Source organism: Lepidochelys kempii, chromosome 2 (genome assembly GCF_965140265.1).
Source record: "Lepidochelys kempii isolate rLepKem1 chromosome 2, rLepKem1.hap2, whole genome shotgun sequence".
NCBI lineage: Eukaryota > Metazoa > Chordata > Testudines > Cheloniidae > Lepidochelys > Lepidochelys kempii.
Genome location: NC_133257.1, coordinates 61,694,835 through 61,716,146, shown reverse-complemented (window position 1 = coordinate 61,716,146; position 21,312 = coordinate 61,694,835). Strand labels below are relative to the sequence as shown.

The window sequence follows — 21,312 nt, the reverse complement described above, 5'->3', positions numbered from 1 at the left end:
GGGGAACCCGGAGCTCACCTGAACGCCAGTCCCCTTCGCTCTGCAGCCTGCTGCTTACGGGAGCGGCCGCCCACTTCCCCACGGCGGGAGAGTCATTAATCAAGCTGCTGTCCAGCGGCAAGGGAGTGGGGCGGGGTCACACCCTCCTCCCGGGTGACACCCCAGGCGGCTCCCCGCCCGGGGCAAAGAGAGACGCCAGGGGACAGCTACCCACGAAGGTCAGCGTGACCCGAAACGCGTGGCCGTTTGGCTCCCAGCCTGGGAAATCTGGGCCCAGGAAGTCTGGCGCTGCTTTATTTCTTCCAGGGCTGCAATGGCTGGGGGACCCTGGAGCCCCAGCACAGCTGCTAAGACAGGCTGCTGCAAGCAAACGGGGTCCTTTCCGTTTCCTCCGGGGAGACCGCGGCTCTGAGCTGGGGCACTGAGAGCAGCCAGCCACAGCCCGATCGCTGGGCAGATTCTCTCCCATGACTACACTTGGATTCGGACTCCCGTGACACCGTCCCAGCACCGGGCTCCCGCCGCAGCTGACAAAAGAAGCAGGCCTGTCAATTAGCATAAATGAACACGGAGATCATGGCTCCTAACCCCCTCCTGTTAACAAATATTAATCATACAAGCGAAACAATTCATATTAATCGTCTCCTCCGCTTTAGTGCATCACATGCAATATAGTATAGAGCAAAGTTTAAGACCTCTAGGCACAAGCTTTTTACCGGGAGCCTATCAATCAAAATACAGCTTTAAAGGAATGAAATTGACAGGATATATTACGGAACAGGGCTCTGAGGGGCTTCATTCCAATAATTTCGAAATGCATCTTAATGAAATTCTGGTTTGGGGGAAGAGGGAAACAGCCTCCCTTATTCTTAGAGCTGCGATTTGTTCAGGTCTTAGTACCGATAAATCCTACTAAAAACATTAGGTTATTTCGGTTTTAGCTGTATGATTTCACAGCTTGTCATTAGCGCACCCTGACTGATCATTTCCCGTGCGTATTTAATTTCTATTGTCATTACTGCTTCTTTCCCCAAACCTGGCAGTTATTAACCAGGACGGACAAAATGATGCCTCTTACTTCTTGAACTAAAAGTTTGTCGTGAGCTCTGGGTGGAATGAAACAGGGCTGGTACATACGGTTCAAAACTATGGATGGCTAAATCTGAGCAGGAGATACGGAGCACAGTACGAATGAAGGCTCTCAACAAAACATTAACAAAAACTTAATCTCATGCAAGAAAAAGGAAATAGTTCGGAGACCAATGAATTAATCATCTTTCTATTGAAAGTCTGGCCTTGGGAGTCTCTGTGCTAATGAAAGGAATGACTATAGTCTCTAGGTGCAAATGCTGAAATTGTTCTTTATAAATATTGTTTTTGTTAGGATAGAGTAACAGTTTTGCTGGAGGGGAGTAATTTAAACGTTGGGCTTGGAGGTTAAACAATCTTTTAATAAGCAAGTTCTTTCTTTTCACTCCCTTGCTGTTTCTTTTTATAATTTGGTAGATGTGACCCTTGCATTTCCAGGGAGTGCAAAAGTCACAGCTCTCTATCTTTCTTAATAAGCTTTCTTTCCCTTTTCATATTAATATTATAAACCCAAAGGAAACAGGGTCATGACTCTTCCAAAATACCCAGTATAGGGGGGGGGGGAAATCATCGAATTAAAATTGTCCACCGTTGAAAGAAAGAAAGAGAAAGAAAGAAAGAATGTGACGGGACAGTGAGACCGAATATTTGATTTCAAAATTAATGGCTAGTAATTAAATATTAGTAACATTAATAAGAAGAGACATTCAAAATAAATATGCAGTGTATAGAATAATCCCAGAACAACATTTTGAATGAAGTTTGATTGTGTGATAACATAGACACAATAAATCAAATCTTGGACCTATTAGAAAAATAAAGTCTGAACGATTTGTTACAGCTTTTGAAGCCAAGAAATTTAAGAGCGTAATCTTTGGCTATAATTTGAAATATTAGGAAGGGAGTGGGAAGAGAGGGATGATTTAGAGGACAGGGTTCATGGGGTGTATTGGGAAAATGGCTAAGCCAAATATTTCCATCGGGGGCTTTGGCTCCTGCAGTATTTATGAGAACCCAAATCTCAAACCAATAAAAATAGGTGGAGATAGCCGTTTTAAGCTATATATATAATGTTGGCGAGGTGCTCTTTAATTAGAAATGAAAAGATATTGTCATACAACTCCTTCAGAATAAACTAGACATTACATGAACAGGATGAGGGACTGAGACGTGTAAGGTGCAGAACGCAAGGAATTCTATCAACCTGTATTCCAGATCTGCCTTTCAAGAACAAAGGCCAGAAATAGGAAGACAGCTGTCGGTTTGAAAATGATGCGGCCATCCGCTCTACAACTGGATTGGTTTACAGTGATCTGAAAATAGTTGTATTCCTACTACTAAGATATTAACTAGTATTTTACTCCCATCATGTTCTCTCCACTGGAATCATTGTCTAACAGAACCACTTTATTTAAAGCTTTCTTATTACTGATTATCCAAAGAGACTCTTTCAAGAAGTTTAAATCAGACCTGTTTTGCTGGGTAGCAAGATTATATTACTACCATATAAAAGGAATAAAACATATGACATTCTGTGCTTGTTACACAATGTAATCGGAGCCAGCAAATTAATTACCGGACAATAGTATTTACTGGTCAAAGTTATGAAGAGAAAACTCAGACTGATCAAAACAAGAACTGGGTTTTAGATGTTTCAAAGTACAGTTAATTGTTTTTCTCCTTCACCGATGTCCATTAGTTAAAATGGGTGGTCTATTTTAATATGACTGACTTGTCCATTTTAATTAAGTTATTTAAGACAGAACTAATAGTCCTAATAATTTAGGACAAATATATTTGACTCTAAAAGATAAATTTTTACATTCCCTTTTGCTCTAGATGCTCTAGGCTGAGAGCAATGCCTAGTAAAGGACCTTGTGAAGGGAACTCCTAATATTGAGAGGTTAGTAGTAATTACTTCATTATGATTCTTTTTAAATTAAGCAAATAAAATCTTCATATTTGAAGTGATTCACTAGGAAGAGAGAGGAAGGCATCGTTAAAGCATTTGTGATATTTTCCTTGTGTATGCTGGACTAGAGCCTCAGGTGGTGTATAGTCATAAAGCCATTTACTTCAGAGCTGTGGCGATTTATACGAGGTGATGATCTTGCCTTAGATTTTATATACTCTTTTCAACCACGGGTAAATATAATACTTCTCTGCAGGTTCTTCTGGCTCATCGGTGATCACCACTAGTCCCTCTTAGTGCAAGTCTGAAATAATATTAACTAGTAACCTTTTCCAGGCTGTTGTAAGGAAAACGAAACTGTTTTGGAATTAAATACGAAGAATACTACAAAACCGTTATTATTTATTATATTATTATTTATTATTAATATTCATCTTTTGTATGTAAGTGAATCTCTATGGTAGCATTTTTGTTCTTGCGGAGGGAGTTTATTCAGTCGAAAAGTGTCTTATATCCGTCTGCAGTAACATAACTGAAAGTTACAGACCCCACACTTGACCGACCCCCCTCCCCCTAAAAAAAGGCATTAAAACAACCCAACTCAACCCACCAAAAAACTCCTCCTGTAAGTGAGAAACTCATCCCTCCGGTAAGAGTCTGCAGCCTGCGGCCATCAGAAACCCCAGCCAACCTCCAAGCCTACGCTGAAGCGCCCAGCGTGCTGGACTTGAGGGCAGGGATGCTCATCGTGCCACATTCACGCGCTCCCTGCCTGTCTGCTCCCTTCCTTTGAACTGAGATGGCAGGAAAAAAAGCTTATTCGCCAATATTTGATTTGTATAAAACGTTGCAAATTTCGCAGAGGCTGTCACGTCTCCGCAGGCACAAGGGCCCAGATGGGTAGAGGCGCTTTGCCCACGCGGTGGGTCAAACTGGCTGATCACCTAGAAGAGGTGATTACAGGGGTCCCGTAAGCTGCCGGTGCTGCCCAGAGAGGACCCGAATGGAACCAACCCGACGCGTTGCCCCTCGCCTCCCACACTTGTCCCTATGGGGCCACTGGCTGGTTTGTGGCTGGGTGCAAATTTTTAAATCTACTCCTGCCTTCCTGTTCCCGGGCTAAACTGCTACTCCCCGATTGCCGTCTGGCAATCAGCTGCTGGAGAGGAAACCTGCCACAACAGCTGGGGAAGAATCGGTGTCAGTCACAGCAAGCCCACGTGGACCCTAGTGTTCACTGCAGAATAGACCACATGCCGGTGGGGTTGGGGTGGAGGCGCGGGCGCATCGACCCCTGGCCGGACAGCCCACCCTGGCCACTGCAGGGCTTACTCAGGAAACCAGCACTGGCTTGTTTCTGTATCAGGGGAAGAATACAGCGGCTCCTGATCCTGCTTAGATTTTCATCCCGCATGAGAATCCTAATTTGTAATGACAGACCTGGCTCAATGCATATTCCTCCGATCAGCTCAAGGTTTAGATTCAAGGCAACTGCAATCTTCTTTCTGAAGGGCTGGTAAACCATGCCTCCCCTTCCCACAATTCCCCAGGGCCTATTTTAAATGAGAACATGCGATTTAAACCGGGAGCCTCCGTTAGAGTGTGATTTTGGTAAGAAAAAGGACTAATAGAAACAGTTCTTCCAGCAGTGGCTACCACGTAAAAAAAAACCAAACATCTGCTCAGTTTAAATTAAAGGATAATCTTCTGGTTTTGCAAGTACCATGCAGTCTATGAAATACAAACTGCATTCTTTCTGCTTTATCATCACCAACAGCCAATTCTAGGAACAGGAATTAGCTAGTAAGTTTGTCCATTTGAGGCAATACAGTAGCAATACTAGTTCCACTCCCCCGACTGCAGCAAAAGCTAATTTATTTTATTAAAATAAGCAGATATGTCTCAAAGGGAACTGAAAGCCATATACTGGCTTTGATCCATGCACAAAACTCCTACTGATGGTAATTAAATTTCCCTAACAAGTCAAAGTCAGGACAGGGCCCACAGGGAACAGGTAAGCACAGAAATGTGAAGATCAGAGCTGGTCAAAACCCAGATTTTCCATTTGTTTTGTTCCAAAACATTCTTTATATTTTTTTTTACTTTATTAAATGATGTAGTAGTACAGAATATATCTCATATCATACTATAATAGTTGAAATATTGTATTGTATTTTTATTTTAAAAATCATTAAGGGGAACTGCTACTTACTTAACAATTTCTTTTGTTTATAATTTTTACAGTGCAAATAAATATTTGTAATAAAATAATAATATAAAGTGAGCACTGTACACTTCGTATTCGGTGTTGTAATTGAAATCAATATATTTGAAAATGTAGATTAACATCCAAAAATATTTAATACATTTCTATTGGTATTCTGTTGTTTAACCGTGTGATTAAAACTGCAGTTAATCACGATTAATTTTTTAAATCACAATTAATTTTTTCAAGTTAATCGTGTGAGTTAACTGCAATTAATCAACAGCCTTACTTAAAATGTATTAATGTAGAGCATACTGTAGCTGTCTAAGCTTGAGATGACAAAGGCACTAATACCAGCAGTGAGGTCAGCATTCAAAAGAGACGGTAATGCTCTCCTTTGTGAGCATGGATGAAAAAAAAACAGTCTTGACCTCAGCTGTAACTTGGACATCCTGGAGCTGCTAATATTTAACAGAACCCTCATACTGCAAACCTGAGTAACAAACTTGCTCAATCAGAGGGATGATATAATCTCTGCCATTTCTTCTGATTGCTTCCCTAGTGAGTAAATAACTCAACTGTACGAGTCAGGTCAGACCAAATGAAATTTAGATCTAAATGTCAATGGCATATCAAAGTCACCATAGGCCATAGCTCTTCACTCACATTCTTAGGGTAAGTCTACACTGCAATCGGACAACCATAGCTGGCCCGTGTTAGCCAACTTGGGCTCATGGGGCTCGAGCTAAGAGGCTGTTTAATGGCAGTGTAAACTTTTGGGCTTGGGCCGGAGCCTAAGCTCTGGGATGCTCATCCAGCCTGAGCCCACATGTCTACACTGCCATTAAATAGCCCCTTAACCCCTGCCTCATAAGCCTGAGTCAGCTGACACAGAGCCCTGGGTTTTTAACTACAGTGTAGACAGATCCTTAATGGCCTCACATTGAGCAAGAGGGGTGATAAGATGGAATCCTGTGGTACTTCACTGAGAGAGAGCCCTAAGGCGAGGTGAGTAATTGCCCAGCTCTGACTTTTGTTGTTGTTGTTGTTAGAAGAGGGAGCTCCTCAGAGCAGTCTTAACTAGGTTGTTCAGGACCACAATCATTTACACAAAATTTTAGGATCAGTGTTATCAGAGACTGCTGATAGATCTAAGAAAAATCAGCATGGACACTTGGTCTTCATTTACTGCCCGGAGGTCGATCGATGCAACTACTGCAGTTCCTGTACTGTGCCCAGGCTTGAAAGCAGATTGACTGGAATTGACATAATTGAGTTGCCTCAACACAAACATCTTAACAAATATTTCCCCCCAAAATAAGTTCAAAACAGACTGAAAATTGTCAAGACTATCCATGTAAATTTGTATTTGAATACCTCTTAATAATTTTCAGATTTTAATGGAAGCAAAATCTATATAATTGGTAGTTATAGCATTTCTCTCATATAAATGAAACTATCACCAAACTAAAAGCCTTTTATTCAGAAGATATTACCATAAAATAAGCATAAATTAATGCATCCACACATATTATGAAAATAGTGGTGACACTCTCCTGTGTGAGCAAAAAAGGAAAATCTTCTTGTACAAACTATTCTTTAGTGTTTTCTGAATTAAAATATTCGGCTTTTGCTTGGATCATTTCATCACTGGCTCTGATATACTCAAATTATGATGTTGCAAAAAATTCTGTTGAGAATTAAGTGAACAAAGATGTAGTTGTCTCTGCAGTCTCTGGTTACAGGGGTATCTGATTGAGGAGATGAGGTTCCAATAGATCTTTTATTGGCAGTGAACTCTGAGACTCTTTCAAGGTCAGGTGACTGTTACCAAAATAAAAACATACTGTTAAGCACAATCACATTTTTTCTAATAAAGTCAAATGTGTTGGTCAAAATCACATTTAACATTTACCATTCATTGTCCCTGAATGTATGCCCCCCGCCCCACACACAGCATGTGCTAATGTGCATTTATATATCAATCCCCCACAAAAAAGTTCTTTAACTCTGAGTTAAGCTTGCTAAACTGCAGAGCTCACCAAGGCAAAACATAAAAAAGCAAGGAAATAAACAGTTACGTCATTCAAAATCTTTTCTGCAACTCATTTTATCAGTTCCCCTTATGAACCACAGACTATCTCCCTTCTAACACTGATAGCTCACATATATGTACAATCATCCTGAACAACCAATAAGCAACCCTGAACTCTGACTACAGTTATTGGTTATTTTATCATGTATTACAGGATTGGTGTAGCTTTCATAATTGTATTATACAAAGTTCTGTGCATGATTTTGTATCCATGTATCTAAATGAGATATAGTATCAGATTAAAAATAGCTGCAAGATCTGTTTTTCAGTAATGTTTAGGAAAACTCATGTCAATGAATTTTGTTAGTGATTGATCTAAATTTGGTATTAATTTTTATGCAGAGATTGCATAACTGAATTTTGTTCATGCACATTCATGCTGGTGTATTGTATGGATGGTTAAAGCGGACTGAAGGTAAAAAAATCCATTACAATCTACATAGCACACAAACTATGCTGAGAGATTTGTGCCACACACTCTCAAAGAAACTGCGGAACCACTTGATCAACATCCTATACAGCAAACAGGGAAAGATTAAGAATGAGCTCTCTAAACTGGATACTCTCATAAAAAGCCAACCTTCCACACAAACTTCCTCGTGGCTGGACTTTACAAAAACTAGACAAGCCATATACAACACACACTTTGCTTCTTTACAAAGGAAAAAGGACACTAAACTATCTAAACTACTACATGCCACAAGGGGCCACAATTGTGGTTCCCTTAACTCACCCAACAATATTGTTAATCTATCCAGCTATACTCTTAGCTAGGCAGAAGAGTCTGTCCTATCTCGGAGCCTCTCCTTCTGCCCCTCCACCCCCACGAACATGATACAATTCTGCAGTGACCTGGAATCCTACTTCTGATGTCTCTGACTCAAGGAATATTTCCAACACACCTCTGAACAGCACACTAATCCACAGAAACCTTCCTACCAACACTACAAAAAGAAGGATTCTGCGTGGACTCCTCCTGAAGGTCAAAACAACAGACTGGACTTCTACATAGAGTGCTTCTGCCGACGTGCACGGGATGAAATTATGGAAAAGCAGCATCACTTGCCCCATAACCTCAGCCGTGCAGAACACAACGCCATCCACAGCCTCAGGAACAACTCTGACATCATAATCAAAAGGGCTGACAAAGGAGGTGCTGTTGTCATCATGAATAGGTCGGAATATGAACGAGAGGCTGCTAGGCAGCTCTCTAACACCACACTCTACAGGCCATTACCCTCTGATCCCACTGAGGGTTACCAAAAGAAACTACATCATTTGCTCAAGAAACTCCCTGAAAAAGCACAGGAACAAATCTGCACAGACATCCCCTAGAACCATGACCAGGAGTATTCTATCTGCTACCCAAGATCCATAAACCTGGAAATCCTGGACGCCCCATCACCTCAGGCATTGGCACCCTGACAGCAGGATTGTCTGGCTGTGTAGACTCTCTCCTCAGGTCCTACACTACCAGCACTCCTAGCTATCTTCGAGACACCACTGACTTCCTGAGGAAACTACAATCCATTGGTGATCTTCCAGAAAACATCATCCTGGATGTAGAAGCCCTCTATACCAACATTCCACACAAAGATGGACTACAAGATGTCAGGAACAGTATCCTCGATAATGTCACAGCTAACCTGGTGGCTGAACTTTGTCCTCACCCACAACTGTTTCACATTTGGGGACAATGTATACCTTCAAGTCAGCTGCACTGCTATGGGTACTCGCATGGCCCCACAGTAAGCCAACATTTTTATGGCTGACCTAGAACAACGCTTCCTCAGCTCTCGTCCCCGAACGCCCCTACTCTACTTTCGCTACACTGATGACATCTTCATCATCTGGACCCATGGAAAAGAAGCCCTTGAGGAATTCCACCAGGATTTCAACAATTTCCATACCACCATCAACCTCAGCGTAGAGCAGTCCACACAAGAGATCCACTTCCTGGATACTACAGTGCTAATAAGCGATGGCCACATAAACACCACCCTATACTGGAAACCTACTGACCACTATGCTTACCTACATGCCTCAAGCTTTCATCCAGACCACATCACATGATCCATTGTCTACAGCCAAGCTCTAAAATACAACCACATTTGCTCCAATCCCTCAGACAAACACCTACAAGATCTCTATCAAGCGTTCTTAAAACTAAAATACCCACCTGCTGAAGTGAAGTAACAGATTGACAGAGCCAGAAGAATACCCAGAAGTCACTTACTACAGGACAGACCCAACAAAGAAACTAACAGAACGCCACTAGCCATCACCTTCAGCCCCCAACTAAAACCTCTCCAACACATCATCAAGGATCCTCAACCTATCCTGAAGGACGATCCCTCACTCTCACAGATCTTGGGAGACAGGCCAGTCCTCATTTAGACAGCCCCCCAACCTGAAGAAAATACTTTCCAGCAACCACAAAACAAACACACTAACCAAGGAAGCTATCCTTGCAACAAAGCCTGTTGCCAACTCTGTCCACATATCTATTCAAGGGACACCATCATAGGACCTAATCACATCAGGCACATCATAAGAGGCTCGTTCACTTGCACATCTACCAATGTGATACATGCCATTATGTGCCAACAATGCCCCTCTGCCATGTACATTGGCCAAACCAGAAAATCTCTAACAGAATAAATGGACACAAATCAGACATCAAGAATTATAACATTCAAAAACCAGTCGGAGAACACTTCAACCTCCCTGGTCACTCAATTTCAGACCTAAAAGTCACAACTCTCCAACAAAAAAAACTTCAGAAACAGACTCCAACGAGAAACTGCAGAATTGGAATTAATTTGCAAACTGGACACCATTAAATTAGGCTTGAATAAAGATTGGGAGTGGATGGGTCATTACACAAAGTAAAAACTACTTCCCCATGTTAATTCTTCCCCCCCCTTACTGTTATTCATACCTTCTTGTCAACTGTTTGAAATGGGCCACGCTGATTATCACTACAAAAAGTTTTTTTTCTCCTGCTGATAATAGCACACTTTAATTAATTGGTCTTGTTACAGTTGGTATGGCAACATCCATTTTTTTCATGTTCTCTGTGTGTGTGTATATATATATCTTCCTACTGTATTTTCCATTGTATGCATCCGATGAAGTGGGTTTTAGCCCACGAAAGCTTATGCCCAAATAAATTTGTTAGTCTCTAAGGTGCCACAAGTACTCCTCTTTTTTTTTTTCAGTGCAGACAGGTAACTTGCCTGGTGCTGTTGCCTGGTCGCCCTTCAAGAACAATACCTTGGCAGAGCCACTCAGCTACCTATAGCACTGGTACCTCAACTCCTGGGTGAACCAGGGCACCAGCACTGAAGTGCCGTCTCAGCACAGACACTTAGCTCCCTTGCTAATGTAGCCTGCTGCATCAGAAAGTTGAAGCAGCAATGTCACCAAAGATCAGAGCTTGAAGGACAACACATGGTGTGCTCAGAAGCTGATAGTATTTTAACTTACTTTTATAAAAAACATTTATAATGCATCTGAACTCAGAGCACTTTACAGCTATACAATTCTTACTCACTGTTAAAATAAATTTATATTACATTCTAGAAACAAGCCGTGGAGTTCATTGAAATATGCACTCAGCTGATCAAATTCCACTACATACACACACACATCACATGTTCACTTGCAAAATATTTGGTAATGGACATGTCCAATCACATACACTAGAAACATTTTAGAGAAAAGCTGTTACTTACCATACAGTAATTATGGTTCTTCAAGATGTTTTGTCCATGTGGATCCTATTTTAGATATCCATGCACAAGATCAGAATCTCGGAATAGCAGTATCTGTTGAGACACGCCTGCATCCTGCACATCCTCACCTCTCCACAACCAATGGCATAAAGGGTAGAGCACCCACAGCGAGAGCTCAGTTCCCTCACTAATTCAGAATCTCAGTTTAAGGAAAACTCAAAAAAAGCAGGGATGGAAGGCAGTGTGTGGGATCCACATTGACAAAACATTTAGCAGAAGGACTGTTACTGTTACTGCAAGCTAAGTATGATTTTTTTTCTTTGAGTATTTGTACATGTGGCTCCCACACTAAGTGACTGACAAGCAGGGCCCCATCTGGAAGGTGGGATTGAAGAGTCCTAGCTGACACTAACTAAATAGTGTTTTAGCTCTCTCAAATTTGGCACTGATCTTGAGGTCAGGTCAAGGGCATAATATTTAATAAAAGTGAAGGGAATACTCAAAGTGGCCGCCTTGCAGAACTCAGATATATACCTACCTGAAAGGGGGTTCCAAAGAGGATGGCTCTAGACTGTTCTCAATGGTAGCAGATGACAGAACGAGGAGTAATGGTCTCAAGTTGCAGTGGGGGAGGTTTAGATTGGATATTAGGAAAAACTTTTTCACTAAGAGGGTGGTGAAACACTGGAATGCGTTACCTAGGAAGGTGGTAGAATCTCCTTCCTTAGAGGTTTTTAAGGTCAGGCTTGACAAAGCCCTGGCTGGGATGATTTAACTGGGAATTGGTCCTGCTTCGAGCAGGGGGTTGGACTAGATGACCTTCTGGGGTCCCTTCCAACCCTGATATTCTATGATTCTATGGGGATATTTCTGAAGCATGAAAATGAGGCAGTCTGAGTGCTAGTCAAATGAACTTTGATATTGAGAAGAAGAGGTATATCAGCCTATGATAACAGATTGAAATACACTGGGTAAACTATTTAGATATTCTCCAAGAAGAAATGGCTTGTGTTTTAGAAGTGCTACTTTTGGAAACAAAAAGATGGAGGGATTGTCTAACGGGCTTTGTCCTATTCAGGTACTATAGCAAGGCCCTGGAAATATCTAAAGTATGAAGATTCTTATCCCCAGGGGAGAAGTCTGGGTTTGGAAATTGGGGAGATTAAAAGATTGATTAAAATGAAAGTCTGAAACAACTCTGGGACTAAATTTAGGATGAGGTCTCAATATTATCTTATCTCTGTGGAATGTTGTAAAAGGAGGGTTGGCCATGAGAGCTTGTAGTTCGCTGACAATTCTGGCTGACCAAAAAGCCCATCTTGAGTAAGGTGGTGTACAAAGCATTCAGGAGGGGGCTTCCTAATCATAGATCAGTGCGAAGCAACCCATGTAAAAATCTGGATAATAGCTTAGGAAAAAAAATGAGCATGACTGGACAGGAGGGTGGCATGCCAAAATCGCTGCAAAGCAGACTAATTGAGAGCCCAGTGAGCTTTAAGTGCAGAATGTAATCAAGGATCATGGGAATAGGAATATGCAACGGATCATGGTTGCATGGGGCTGCTCACGTTGAAAATCTTTCCCACTTTGAGTAAGTTTTTTCTTGTGGAGGGCTTCCTGCTTTGCAATAGGATTTCTTGCGTCTGTAATGAACAGTATCTATCAGTGGCACTTAACCAGCCAGCATCCAGGCTGTCAGGTGCAATAATTTCAGGTCTGGGTCAAGAGTTTGATCTTTGTTCAGTTATATTATGTCTGGACAGTCTGAAAGTGCTACTGAACATTGAGTTGATATTTAGAAGAAATCCATGAGCCAGAATTGCTTCGGCCATAAAGACCTATCAGGATCAATATAGCTGCATCCTGTCTGACTCAGGATATTAAAGTAATTGGAGGAAATGCATGCATAAGACCTTGATTCCATGGTATGAAAAAGGCATCTTGCATGGATCCTGGGCTCACGCCTCCCTGAAGCCAAAGGCCAAGCACTTTGTTTTTTCTTTGGTGGAAAATAAGTCTAGTGTGGGATTTCCCCACTGTTGAAATATCAATGTGAGGATGACAGGTTTTGGTTAGTCTCTAAGGTGCCACAAGTACTCCTTTTCTTAATGTGAGGATGGAGTTCTTCAGAGATCATTCATGACTGGTGACATTTGTGCTGGAAATGGCCCACCTTGATTATCATGCACATTGTAGGGAGAGTGGTCACTTTGGATAAGCTATTACCAGCAGGAGAGTGAGTTTGTGTGTGTGGTTTTTGGAGGAAAAAAAAAAGGGGGGGGGGTGAGAAAACCTGGATTTGTGCTGGAAATGGCCCACCTTGATTATCATACACATTGTAAAGAGAGTGGTCACTTTGGATGGGCTATTACCAGCAGGAGAGTGAGTTTGGGTGGGGGGGGGGGCGGAGGGTGAGAAAACCTGGATTTGTGCTGGAAATGGCCCAACTTGATTATCATACACATTGTAAGAGTGATCACTTCAGATAAGCTATTACCAGCAGGAGAGTGGGGTGGGAGGAGGTATTGTTTCATAGTCTCTGTGTATATAATGTCTTCTGCAGTTTCCACAGTATGCATCCGATGAAGTGAGCTGTAGCTCACGAAAGCTTATGCTCAAATAAATTGGTTAGTCTCTAAGGTGCCACAAGTACTCCTTTTCTTTTTTCTTGATACAGAGGTGATGAACAGGTGCTTCCTTGCTTGTTTACATAATACATCAAAGATGTGTTGTCTGTGAAGATATGTATGGTGGAATTTTTAAAGCTATGAGGAATGCCTTGCAGACTAATCTGATTGGCTGGAGTTCTTGGACATTTATGTGGAGACTCATCTCCTTCTGGGATGATATTCCATGCATTTGGAGGTGGTTGAGGTGAGCACCCGAACATGTTCTTGATGTGTCTGTGACTAGGTGAAGGAACACAGGGTTCCCTTTTTGAACATTCTGAACATCTGTCCACCAATTTAACGACTACAGGACATGATGTGTGACTAAGACGAACATGTTCATTTGATGTTTCATAGATTGATACACCGATTTCAACCAGCCATGAAATGGATACAGGGGAAGTGTGGATGGTGGCATCACGTAAGTGCAAGCTGACATGTGGCCTAACAGTTTGAAACAGGATCTCTGTTGCATTAATGGATTTCTCTTGATATTGGAGTTGATTGTCTGGATAGACTGAAATCTCTTCTGGAAGGTCTGGCTTTGCTGAGTTGGAATTGATTACAGCTCCTGTGAGCTCTCTTGTCTCTAGTGGGTTGATTGTTGATGTTCTGTAGTTTATCATTAGGCCCAATTCTTTGAACAAGTAGAGGACAAAGTTAATTGATGCAGCAACATCCAGATGGGACATGACTTAGATCAGCCAATTGTCTAGATATGGATAGATGTGAATCCTTGTTTCCTTAAATATGCAGCCCTCACAGCTAAGAATTTTGTGAAGAATTTAGATCCTGTGGAGAGACTGAATGGGTTTGATTCTTGTTCAGACTAACAGGCATGAACACACCATTCAAGATAGCTGTAAGAAACATTAAGGAGACCCACCTAAAACAAGGCAGAATGTAGTACGCCCAGAAATTAGCACTATGGGGGCAGAGGGTTCAATGGGGTATTGTTTGACCAGGTGTGTGTGTGTGAATGCGCACCAGAGAGAACACACAAGAAAAAGTGAAGCAAGACGGACAGAGAGACAACCTGACAAACATGGTGTATGACACCAGCTATGGGGTGCAACCCAAATTTTCCTAAGGAGGGACCCAAAACTCTCCCTCCCCTGTTATGCACTCAGCCATAAGCTCTCTCCTTCACACTCTCCCCCAGTATTGAGCCCCAAACACTCACCCCATCATGTTTTTCTCTGCCCCTGCACCTAGCCCTGAGCTCTCCCTTAGCTACTTCCCCATACCCAGTCCTGAGCTCTCTTTCTGTCTCTACACCCAGCCATGTGCTCACCCTTTACCTCCTGCACCTAGCTCTACGCGTACTCCCCTCCTGCTGCCCCACACCCAGCCCCGCACTCTTCCCCACACACTATTCCAAGCTTGTCCCCACCCACACCCAGCCCCTTGGTCTCTCCGCCTCACATCCAGCCCCAAGTTCTTATCCAGAGAGGTGATCAAGCTGAAAAGCATCATCCCCACCAGGGCCTAGGCAGTTCTGGGACAGCAGATCCCATCACCCTTCAACATCTCTGCTTGCCCAGGAACCACCAAAAGCCCAGATCCAATCCTCACATCTTCCTGGGGACTGAGGGTTCCTGGTGCCCCCTACTCTGCTTCTCCATGCAGTCTGTGAGTGCCCAGTGTCCTGGGTGTCAAAAGAACTGCAAAGGTTGGGGGGAAACCAGGCACATGGAGTTGCAACACCATTCAAATTTGGAGGGGCCGCTGGACCAAATTTCCAGCTCTGGACCAAATTTCCAGCTCTGGACCAAATTTCACCCCCCACAGTTGTGCCCCTGGCTTTGAAGAAGCTAGAGAAGCTTTTGGTCTTGTGCTAGCTAAAGAGGCTTGGGTCTGTAAGCAAAGAAACTATTTCCTTTTGGTTTTGGTTACTCCTGTGTTCAGCGAAACAGGGTTTTTTATATTCCTTGCGCTAACAGGGTCAACATCCACCTCTCACAAGCATCCCCTTTTCTCTGGCCGATATACCTGCAATCACAGTCTTTTCTCGGGGTAGCACCCACCTCTCACAGGCAGCCCACTTTGGTTGCTTGGGTGTGAGCCTGCTTTTGGTTTTAGTTCTTATATTGGGGCAGTACCCACCTGTCATGAGACCCCCCCAGCTGATGGTTCTCTTCACGGGTCTTCAGCGACTCAGTCCTCTGACGGAGCCATATACACTGTCCCCACTTCCAGGGTATACAGTCCAAGTTCTTATCTTGGCCCTGGTATGGGGCCATAGATCTTAGGCTTCTTCCCAGAGGCACTGCCTTCTTCAACCACCCAGTCAGGGCCCATCTCAATACCCTCAGTTGGTGTCCTCGTCAGCAGCCCTCCCTGGGCTCAGTCTGCAACTAGACGAGCAGGGCCCATCTCAGTACCCTCCTCAGGTCTGGCTAGGTTCTGTGCTCAGTTCCCCAGGGTCAGCCTGCCCGTACTGACCTTTTCATGGTCCTGCTGCTATTCTATCCAGCCAGCCAGGCACCAGGTCTTTGGCAGCCTTCCCTTAGCTCTGTTCTGTCTGATGAGCTCTCTGCAGTGAGCTGTCCATGGTCCTGCTGGTGTTCATCTAGGCACCCAGTATTCCCTCATCAAGCTCCACACAGCAACTGAATTTCTCTGTTCTGCTGCTTGTCTTATATAGGGCCCTTCTGGCCCCGGATTGGCTGCTCCATCAGCCCCTCTGATGGACCGCTCCTCTGTAGCCACTCTAGGCTGTCTGGAGGACTTCTCTCTGCTCTATTTTGGGGCAGGGTGATACAGGGCCACAAGGCCTCCAGCAGGGGGCCTCCGGACCTAGTCCACCATGCCACACTTGCAAATAAATAAGACTGCATCAAAGAAAATACGAGACTCCATCGTCAATTTCTACGCCCAAGGGGAACATCCACAGGGACACAAACTTTCACTAGCTGCTCAGGTCAAAAGGGGTATAGGTATATAACTAAGCAGTGTCTGTACTTTGTTGCATATATTCTTCCTGAAAGGGCTCAAAGTCTAAAATAAAAGTATTTTCTTGATTTCACATGTAAAGTCTAGAATCTCAAACTTTTTTGTAAAGTAAAGCTGCATAGGTGACTCTTCACAGTCATGAACAACGCAGTTCCCTCAATAAACACTTAAGTACAATATTAGTTTTTATCGTCCATTTACTAGTTTAGCTGAGGTTGATTGGTAAGAGCAGTAAAGATAATTAGGCAGCCTATCAGCATTACATTTTCCCCTCCTGTGTGTGTGCTGGAATCTTGGGACCCTGCTGCTCTGAGGAGGTCTTAGCCTCTCCCTCTGTGTGTGTGTGCTAGAAAATGGGTCCCCTGCCCTGCTAGAGTACTCCGAGTCCCTCTCCCTGCCCCCCATGTGAGTTGGGGGACCCTATCCCATCTGAGCCCCTCTACTTTTTCTCAAGGGGACTAGGATCTGGGGAATCTGACCCCCTCTGCCTGCTCTCCCATTTGAAAACCAGGAAATACAAAGCTAAGTTAGATACCACCCCATGTAAAGTGGTTGAAATGAAATGTGTGTGTGTGTGGGGGGGAATTGAGTGGACCAGGGGCATGGCTATGGAGGCCTCGCCAAAGCATGGATGAGGGGCCTAGTGGAGGCACAGGACCTGGCTAGGCATACAGCTTGGGCTACGTAACCAAGGGAATGTGCAACCCTCCAGTAAGTTTCTGCCTGTGGTATGTTATGCAGCAGCAGAGGCCACCAGATAGCAAGGAACAATGTTTTACATGCTAATGGCTTTTAAAGTGCTACTGATTTAATGAGATGGGAAGGGGAGGGATTAGCTGGAAATGTTGGTGCGGGGATATATGTTGCAGGGAATGGTGTGGGAAAGGAGGAGAGACATACACCAGTCTTCTCTTAATTGATTAAAGTTACTGTAACCAACATGGAATAAAACTGTCAAGATTTTGGACCATAGACTTGCCTTATCAGCAACTTCACCCTCCAAACATTTCAAAGAACGACCACTATCACCATTCCAATCTGACAAGTGTGCAGCAGAGGGCAGACCACTTAGGAATCACATAACATTCTTTACCTTTAGCTAACCATAGTAACACCTCAACTGCAAACCTAAATGATAACTACAACTGCTTAAATGAACTCTACTCCTACCAAAAATATTTCTCATTCTGTTAAAAAAAATGAGAAATGTAGGAAACTCACAGACAAAAACATCCTTATTTAATGAAGAATTAAGGTTGCCTGGTGATATCCTGTGCCCTTCCAGAACATCAAGTTCAGCAAAACTCAAACCTCTGAAGACGAGGAGATAAAGAGGTGAGGTACATGCCAATGCAACCTTAGCTCTATCCTCTGAGTGATGCCCCAATACGGCCATAACACACATACTCGTCCTCTGCCTTTGCAGACAGTGCAGAACATTCAGGGAATGGCAAATAGGACAGCGTCTTAGCACCTTCTCTTTCCTAAGGCAAAACTTCTGCTTAGGTAAACAGTACAGAACAGGAGCCACTCATACCTGCTCTACACTCAAACACTCAGCCTACAGAAACACCACCACACCTGCTAAATTTTACAACCCTTTTAGCAAACCCTTCACCTTTCACTCAGGATTCCACTTAACAGTTTACTTTCACTTAGCCATCATTAAACCTACAGATCACTCTTACATCCCACCCAGCTGCTGACAATCCCTATGCCTTGTGGACTGCTACAGACAGATCCTAAGAACTCATGACTGAAATGAGGCATATTGTATCTGTCACAGTACACATGCACCTCTCTCCTCTGATCACACACTCCGGTGGCGGTGGGAAGACATGGGACAGACAGAAGGGCTCAGACCCACCCCCCCTGAGCGGGGCAGGACTGCTTATATTTCCTTATATCATAATCACAGCTTTGCCAAGCCACTTCAAACTTTTTCTTCCACCATGCAATACAACTGCATCTAACACAATGAATCTAGCTGGAGTGCATGTAGATAATTCCCAATGGCTATTGCCAGCTCCAGGGGGCCTGAGTTAAGTTTGCTTTGATGTGTACCTCAACTGTGTATTTCCTGGTTTCAGAGGTTTGAGTCTTGCTGAACTCAACATTCTGGAAAGGTATGAGATACCACCAGGCAATCTGAAGTCTACATTAACCAAGTTTTCTTTCAGTTAATTCTATTTGATAACATCAAATGAAAGCGTGACTCCAAAGGTCATGCTTTGGATGCATAATCAATATAACCTCATTATCAATTATCCACAAAAAATGTTCTAAGGTATGCACTGTGTGTATTGTACTATCTGAGCCAGCTGGCGATAATAAACTGAAAACATGTTTATACATGATAAACATGTTGTATAATTTTATGTGATCATATGTTTAGTTTATTTCATACTGGGGACTATGTAATTTACAAAGAACCACAATACACAGAACAACACAATTTCAAAGGCATTTGCAGGTATGCAATTGAGTTTGACAAGGAGCATGTGACTAATAGCTGAGGGGATGTGGAAGTAAAACTGATCACCCCAAATACTTCCAACTCTTGAACTAGCCACCAGGAAATGGCTGGCTGCTAGGAGAGCTGATTTTGCATAGTTGCAAGGGCAGATACTAGGGTTTTCACCACTCATTTCCTGATAGTTACATCATTTAAAGATACTGCCATTATTCCCAGTTATGTAAACACATATTAAGTAGGCAACACAGGACTTTCTCAACACCTTCTGAATAGCAAACCTATAAAATATTGATTCTATTAGCAAGAAAATGTGGGCAGAAACTGATAATTACAGTTTCAATTTACAACATCAGAATTTCAACAACTTCTCTATTCAGGGAAAATTAATAGTGCTGTATCCCATTGGGAAGTATTAGGTATCTTTAAAATACTTAAATGATTTATTTTATTTGAATTACATCCCCCAATACTCAAATTTCTTTATGCATATTTAAAACTAACATTTTAACCAATATAAAATTTCTATTATTTTTACATTAGCAAAAAAGATAGATTATCCATGTAATGTTCATTTCAGTGACATATTTAAGTAATCAAGCAATAATTAGCTTTTTCATTGTTCAAGTTATGCACAATCCTCAGTGGATCTTATATGTAGTTTTAAAAAGATATTTAATATCTATTTTTAAGATACCAAGGGTCAAACATGACCTAGAATGTATGAAAAGAGAGGAAACATCTGTCAGAATAATTTACAGTGACAAACACATAAAGTAGCATAAATGTTCACTGATTTAGTTTGATCTGATACTTAATTTCAATTAAACAATATATATATTTGTTCAGTATGCTCACTTTCTGCATGGGGATGACTTGCCCATGTCCCAAGCCCTTTGGTCTAATAATGGACTATATGAGGACTTATAATTATGTCATACCTCAGCATAGCTCTGAGAAGGTACATTCTTCTGGTTTATATCTTTTCCTTGTTTATATTATTTTATTAAACATTTTATTTTAAAATGTGGACAAATCCTCATCTTATTCACGACTCACTGGCTTCAATGGAATGTGAGTAAGCTGATCAGGATTTGGCTCAAAGTCAGTGATTAAGTATTAAATTCAATCTGCCTGTGCACAGCAACCAAAATGGAATGGTCTATGTATTTGCAAGGCTAGCAGCAATCTTGGCACAAAACTATTGTTCAGATGAGATACTGCAGTTTTCTTAAAAGAGCGAGAGGGCAGATATATGAGTTAAGTGTTGCAACGGAAAAATCTGTGGTTGCTTACTTGGAAATTTTCCCTTCTTCAAAGGGATATGGCCACAGATCCTCAGTGAGGGGTTGTCACCTGTCTGTAGCTGTAGGGGGCAGAATCAAAGCTGATTGGATGGCTGATGAGGGACGAGCTCCCAAATTCCGGAAACCCTCTCAGTTTTGAGATGATTCCAAAACTAGCCCTTCTGGGCTGCTGAGACAAAAAATGAATCTCTTGTCCTGCATCAGCACCTTCCAAAATAATACTCAACATCAGAAGATCATGAACAAGAAAAATTTAACTACTGCAAAGAATTTTAACCATAAGTTAAACAGATCTCACTTTTTCAGGGAGGGCTATATCTGTGGACCTATCCCTTCGATGAAAGGAACATATTCAGGTAAGCAACCACAAATTCTGCCATTCTCTCTCAGGCGTAGGTCCACAAATTCTCAGTGTGGGATTTTCTCAGCAGTGACAAAATTCCAAGGGAGGGCATAGGCGCTGACTCCGGGGCTGGAGCATCCATGGGGAAAAAATGGTGGGTGCGGAGCACCCACCGGCAGCCCCCCATCAGCTCCCGCCCACCCACCCCCAATGCCTCCTGCCCACAGGCAGGCCCCACAGATCAGCACCTCCTCCTCCCTCTCCACACCTCCCATCTACCACGAACAGCTGTTTTGTGGCATTCATGGAGACTGTAAGGGAGAGGGAGAAGTGGGGACATGGCACGCTCAGGGGAGGGGGCGGAACCGGGCAGGAAGAAGTGGGGTAGGGATGGAGCAGGGGTGGGAAACGGCGGGGCAGGCCTTGAGGGTAGGGGTGGAGTTGGGGGCAGGGCCTGGGGCAGAGCCAGGGGTCAAGCATCCCCCAGCAGATTGAAAAGTTGGTGCCTCTGAGGGAGGGTGCAAAA

The 21,312-nt window shown here is 42.9% G+C and overlaps 1 protein-coding gene across 2 annotated transcripts in view; it reads right to left on the bottom strand.

Annotated features, from left to right (window-relative positions):
• Window positions 1-6,695: 6,695 nt before the first annotated feature.
• PPP1R42 (protein phosphatase 1 regulatory subunit 42) overlaps window positions 6,696-21,312 on the bottom strand; it is an 80,253-nt gene continuing 65,636 nt past the window's right edge. The window contains exon 9 of one of the 2 annotated variants that reach the window (XM_073330953.1): window positions 6,696-7,031. In XM_073330953.1, the coding sequence (XP_073187054.1) occupies window positions 6,947-7,031 (85 nt within the window). In that variant the 3' untranslated portion in view covers window positions 6,696-6,946. The remainder of the gene's footprint in view (window positions 7,032-21,312) is intronic. The other variant, XM_073330956.1, reaches the window with a different exon arrangement.